The sequence below is a fragment of the Fulmarus glacialis genome, unplaced genomic scaffold, assembly GCF_000690835.1.
Source record: "Fulmarus glacialis isolate BGI_N327 unplaced genomic scaffold, ASM69083v1 scaffold49726, whole genome shotgun sequence".
Lineage (NCBI taxonomy): Eukaryota > Metazoa > Chordata > Aves > Procellariiformes > Procellariidae > Fulmarus > Fulmarus glacialis.
Window position 1 is genome coordinate 10766 of NW_009217189.1, and position 6443 is coordinate 17208.

A 6443-nucleotide genomic window follows, 5' to 3' on the forward strand; every position below is an offset into this window, starting at 1 on the left:
TGTAATTGGAATTGTATATTCCTGGAAAATAATCTTTCTGACTAGCTTCTGTGTAACTGTAGTTACCTTCTTATTAGTTAAGCATGCTGTTGGCTGCTTACATCAAGACCTGAAACTGCTTTTTTCTTTTAGACAAGAGGATTCAAACTACCCCCTAGGTATTCCCAAATATTATGCTTTAACAGATACCATGTGTGATACATTAACCATTCTCCGTATGTATTTTAGAAAATCTCCTTGGAATATCTGAAGTCCATATGGCTATGTATGATGAAGATATCTTGAAAAATCCCTTTTATGTGGCCATTCAGAAGCGGCGTCCTGATCTATGCAGCAAAGTTGCAGAACTCCATGGTATTGTAAGTATAAATAAGGACATTTAAAAGCTGCTTATTAAATAGCAGCTATATGTATTTAAATCATATGCCTGCTATGACACATGTAAAGATTAGTGCAAGCCTACAAAACTTGAAAGTGAACTAGAACAACTTTTCGTTTAAGTTGCTTGTTATTTACTGATACGGACCTCTTGATATATTGCATGATAGTAAAAGGTCAAAGTTGGTGTTGTTTCTAAACTTTACAGCGAGCTTATTTTCTTTGCTATGAAGTTACATATTTTCCCGCTTGTAACTTAAAACAGGATTGACCTTTTGAAATCCCTGGTGGACAGACAATCACTCATTTCTGACAGCATTTTACATAGCAAAATAAAGCCATTAAACTGAGCTGGAATAAAAACTCCAGTCCTTAAGACTTCTAATCTGGGTATTCTGCAATTAGTCTTCATACAAAATTAAGTGTGTGGAGACTCCATTAAACTTGGGGGTTATTGTTACTTGATTATAAGATTAAGCCTTAAATTGGGCAAGGTTCTTTCAATTGTATATTACTTAAGATGGTGATGTGATCTGTTGAAATGCTAAAATCTGTTCACCAGTTCTGTCTGTATTCTAACACCATTTCTGAAAGCTGCGCACTGAAAGAAACACTTGCTTCATGCTTATCTCTTCCTTGACAACAAGATGTATTTCTTTTCAGCATGTATACAGGGTTGTATTCATAATGCATTGCTTTCTAATTAAGAATTTGTCTCAAACTGGCAATCTGGTGTGCAGTAAACTCAAGATGCTTCTTATCTTAGATTTTTTATTTTCTTCTTTCTGATGGATTTTCATTTTAGTTCAAAAATATACTTCACTTTTATTAGCTGCCTAATTTTAAGTCATTCAGGTGACTGGTGCCAAGTAACTTTGAGATTTAATCTCCTTCTCTTAGTATTGTTTGCTTCAGCTACATTTGTCATCCTTTTTCAGATAAGTCACTAAATGAAACTTCTAGGTTAATCACTGGGCTGTGTGTCTATCAATGGCCTTTCCTTTTTATTTATTTAAACAAAAGCACCTATAGTTGCTATACATTTGCTAGTAAATGTTTATAAGCCAGATTAATTGCTAGCCTCTGAAGGGCAAAAGCTATTGGTGTTTAGCTGGTGATACATGGCATTTGTCTCTAAAGCATGATATAACTTTTTTAGGTGTTAGTTCCATGCAAAGGAAGCCTTTCAAGCAACAGTCTTTCTACCTGCCAGTTTGAATCTTATGTTCTGAAGCCGCTAGAAGAAAATTTTCAGACCTTAAATGGAAAGGTATATCTGTTTTGATATCTGAATGTAGCTTGGGGACACTCCAATAAATGATTGCCTGCAGCTGATGACTGGTAGTGTGAACTAATGGTTACAGGAGAGGTAGCTAAGAGTTAGAGCCAACTGGAAAAAGTAGTATGTTGCCCATCTAAGCCAAAGTTCTCAGGGATATACTGCTTTCTAGCAAAAGCTGTGTTTTGGCATGTACACAAGAATAGTTGTCCTGTTCAGGTGGTAATAATGCCTCTGATTTCAGCTTACTACTTTGGCGAAGCAACTTTGTCAATTTTTATGTTTTGTGGCTGTTAGGATTTTTGTTGTGTGGCAGAAGGACCTTTATCACTTAGTTAAGAACTGTCTCTCTAGCTTTCAGGCAAATAGTAGCCTCCCTATATTGTATGCAGATGCAAGTTCACTGCGGCTTAAGACAAAATTATGATGGTATTGAGTTGTATCTGAGGCCCGATGTATTAATTCAGTTCTGTAAGTAGAGTAGAAACTGACTTATGTAGCAGCAAGCCATGATAACCAATGCTAACATTGCATAGGATCACTTTTTTTCACTTGTACTTTTGCAGTACAGTCTGAGATCTTGCACCTGTTTGCAGGCTATCATCTAGATCTTCCTACTGCAGATGTCCTCACTGGAGTTGCTTGAGAACATAAAGCTGAGCGTGAGAAATGTAGACAAGATGTGTGGTGTTTTTCTGAAGCTGGACTTAGGCCCCAGTTCTAAGTTATTTTTCAATTTCCTTTCTGCTAAAAGTGCTCTAAAATCTGCAAATAGTTGCTTAGACCTTGGAGATTGTCTGAAACCTCCTCTAGTAATAGACTTGTAAAGAAAGTTATAAGCAAGGTTTAGCTAGCCATTGTAGGCCGAAGGAGTCTTTGTTTCAGTGTCTCCACAGCATGAGAGTATGAAGTCACTTGAATCTGGGGCTTTCTTGTCTTGCAAGATTCTCTTCTTTCCCTGGAAATGTAACTCTGCAATGTAGAAGCCAAAGAGTAACTTTCTTCTGGTGGACTTTTACACTTGATCTGGTTTTCATTTTGTTTCAGGAGATCTTCATACAAGGAAACCTCATTATTTTAGGAACTGGTTTTAATTATCATCTCTCAGTACCTGTTCTTTTTGAGGAAACATTTTACAATGAAAAAGAAGAAAGCTTTAGTATATTGTGCATAGCTCATCCATTGGAAAAAACAGAAAGCTCAAGTATGTATTGAAGTGTTAACTTGGGGGTCTTGTTTGCACAGTGAGCAAATTAGTATGTTTGATATGCTTAATACATTTCTTTCATTCTGAAAAGTGTTGGCTTGGTTGAAAGCTTTTGGCATTTATTAGCCTGCTGGGGTGGATGTTGGTATGCTGCTGGAGAGAAATATTAAGTTGCTGCCAGGCAAACTTAATTCTGTAGGGTCTATGCCCCTATGTGCTGAAAATCATCTGCGGAATAGTTGATCCAGCATGATTTTTTTAGCAATGCCCAGTTTAGTGCTGACTGCTTAAAAAAGGGATTTAGTCTTAAATGCGACATGTGTCTTGAGATGCAAGGTGGTTGCACAAAAAACTGGAGAGGTAAATTCTTTCATGGTCACCTCATCAGTGGTTAGAGGTTGTATAGCATAGTTATGTAGCAGCTCTTTTGGTGGTGGTCTGTCTCATTAAGCTGAATGTGTTATTTTTTGTCCTCATACTGAAAGTGCTCTTGATAAGGCTGGAACACTATCTGCAAGGCTACTGTTAAAGCTGTGAATGTAACAGGATTTCCTTGTGGATTTGTATAACAATCTGTCTTTACTAATTAAAAGGAACAGAAGCTTCTTAAAAATATGCCTTTTAGGAAATAAAAACATCTCGTCTTCCTAAATACATAAGAATACATATTTGAAACAAATGATAACGAAGTCCAGTAATACTAGGGTAGTGTGAAAATAGTACTGTGACAGAAGTATGAAAGTTGTTCAGCAAAAAAAAATAGCTAGCATACATTAGGCTTAAATTCTATAAATATTGATCTAAATCTAAAAAATTATTCTTGTGTTGTTCCTTTTTTGGCCATTACTTAATGTAGTTGTATAGCAGTCTTTCAGAAGTAAGGTACTTTGTAATTTCAAAAGTAATTTGAAATGAATGAGATCTAAGCCTGTTATGAGTTGGCTGCCTTTGATTGCAAATGAAAGACTTGCCTAGAAAAAAATTTTTGGAAAAGCAATATGAATTTTAAGTGAGGGATCCAGTTGTCTTATTCAGAAGGAAAGTGGATTCGGTTTAATGTTTACATGAAGCAACTTTGCTCTCCCATTCAGAGAAAGCATGTCTAAATAAAGAATAGGTTATGTAAAAATCCAAGATGGGATTTTTATAGCTCACTTAAAGCACACTGACTTCCTGTATGGGCAGTCAGTCAATACTGTAATGTGCTTTTCTTCTACTTTCAAGCTTGATTTACACTCAGATTATGAGTTGTGTATGTGGGAATAAATTACCCCAGGGTAAAAAAGCATGTGAAATCAGTTTTAGCTATTCAAATAAATACTTGACATAAAAGGCAAGAGAGCCTACTCTAAATGTGATGTATTAAATTCTTTTAATACCTTCAGTTAAAGGTGTGGTAAGCTGAATTAATATTTCATTGCACACAAGTTGGCTGTGTATGTAGGGACAGAAAGTACTTTACCATGCATACATATTAAACCTATGTGTTAATTCTTGGCTTTCATTTTAGGTGAGTCTACAGCTTCATCAAACTCCTATTCTCTTAAAAATATTGAAGATGTTAGAGAATTCTTGGGAAGGCACTGTGAGATATTTGATAAATACATAGGATCTTTCTATAGAACATTTAAAGAACATGAAAGGAAAAGCCTCCGCCACTACATAGTCAGTATCCTGCTTCTTGATATTTAATTTACTAAGTATAATTCACTTCACTGCTTTGGATATCTTCTGTTTTATTGAGCTTTTCTATGCCAGAGTGGTCTAGAGTTCAGGAAGGTGGGAAGGGAGAAAGTAGAATTCTTAATTGTGAATTACCACACCTTAACTATTGGGTAAAGGCGATTTTTCTAGCTAAAAATTTTACCATAGTGCACACTTCTAAGCAGGGAAGACTTTCTTTCTTTGCTTATTTGTGCTTTATTGTTTCAAGTCAGCTTAACCTGAACCTGAATGTTTTTTTTCCTTTTCTCCCCCTGCCAGGATTCTGTCAATGCACTTTATACCAAATGTCTCCAGCATCTTTTGAGAGATTCGCACTTGGTAAACGCTTACTCCACTAAATACATAGTACATAGTGTTACTTAAGTAATAAATTCTCTAACTTTCTCTTGCTATTTGTATGGATTTCCTTTTCTAGAAGATGCTTGCAAAGCAAGAAGAGCAGATGAATCTGATTAAACAAGCAGTTGAAGTAAGCATCTGAAAGGAAGGAAAATAATTAGCAAGCTATTTTTAACTCTCCCTTTTATGCCTAAAGTACTCTTTTTTTCTACAGATGTATATCCACCATGCTATTTATGATCTAGTCTTCAAATATGTGGGGACTATTGAGGCAAGTGAGGTAAGTCTGTTTGATTGCTAAAGATTAGTTACATTAATCTAATGCATTTTAAAAAACTGTTGCCTTTCTATTGATTAGGATGCTGCTTTTAACAAAATCACGAGGAGCCTTCAAGACCTGCAGCAAAAAGACATCGGAGTGAAGCCTGAGTTCAGGTGAGAGAGATGATTGTGGACTCTTTGAGGAGTCACTGAGATCCTGTCTTAAATAGGTTTCAGGCCAGCCCAAAAGTGTCTTCCTTCAGCCAGCAGCAAGTTTTTCTCATACTTCATTGCTTTGAGATGGAAGAGTAAAGCTTTGCAAGTGTCATTTTAGGGCAATCTTTGCATTGATCGTTATCTCCTTCGCTTTTATATTCTTATGCTTCCCTCTCAATCTACAGGGTACAGAAATGCAAGCGTACTTGCAGTAGAGGTGGAAATATTTTAATACCATTCTTCATTCAGCTCTGAATAAGTTAAAACTTGGGTTTTGGACATCCTGCACAGGAACTCTGTATGCTAACCATTTCTTTCAAATTATTTTGTAGTTTTAATATACCACGTGCAAAGCGAGAACTGGGTCAGTTGAACAAATGTACTTCCCCTCAACAGAAGCTACTTTGTCTACGAAAAGTGGTACAAATTATTATGCAATCTCCTAGCCAAAGAGGTCAGTAATTAGTGAATTAATAACTTAATTTTAAATTTTTTTTCTTAACCAGTACGCACAAAGCACTTTGGTATATGAACAGCTGTTTGAATAGCACTTGTGAATTAAACACAATTAGACTGGGGTCTGCCTTGCAGGTCTCTAAACAAAGCAAAATGGAGGCAAGATAGATACTTCAGCATTGTTTCTCATGGGGTGAGGTGGGGTACTTGGTTAGCTTATATATGTTTTAGGTAGAGCACGTGAGAAGCTTGCATGTGCTAGGACATTTTCTCATGCAGAAGAATTGAGGGTGATCCATTTTAGAAACTGAGGATCGCTGCTAGATCATTCTTGTCTATTTGTCCATCCTCCTTGATAATCTTGAAATCGATACTCTTGAGATGCATCTTTTGCAAAATGTAGTGTTGGTGGGGGACAAACAAACCTATATGCTGCATTCAAAGTGCTGTCACGGATTACAGAAATGATTCTGTGATAGGAAAGCATTGACCTCTTAACCTGGTATTTATTTTATCTAGCCTGGAGAGAGAAGATACTTCCACTAAGCAAATGGAGTAGACAGTGAACTTATGCTTTCCCTA

General features: G+C 36.3%; 1 protein-coding gene across 1 annotated transcript in view; it reads left to right on the plus strand.

Annotated features, from left to right (window-relative positions):
* Window positions 1-234: 234 nt before the first annotated feature.
* ANKRD27 (ankyrin repeat domain 27 (VPS9 domain)) overlaps window positions 235-6443 on the plus strand; it is a gene marked incomplete at its 3' end in the record, with an annotated part of 30981 nt that continues 24772 nt past the window's right edge. The window contains exons 1-9 of the mRNA XM_009579563.1: window positions 235-359; window positions 1538-1648; window positions 2705-2861; window positions 4375-4529; window positions 4848-4907; window positions 5005-5058; window positions 5143-5208; window positions 5287-5363; window positions 5738-5859. Of these exons, the coding sequence (XP_009577858.1) occupies window positions 258-359; window positions 1538-1648; window positions 2705-2861; window positions 4375-4529; window positions 4848-4907; window positions 5005-5058; window positions 5143-5208; window positions 5287-5363; window positions 5738-5859 (904 nt within the window). The remainder of the gene's footprint in view (window positions 360-1537; window positions 1649-2704; window positions 2862-4374; window positions 4530-4847; window positions 4908-5004; window positions 5059-5142; window positions 5209-5286; window positions 5364-5737; window positions 5860-6443) is intronic.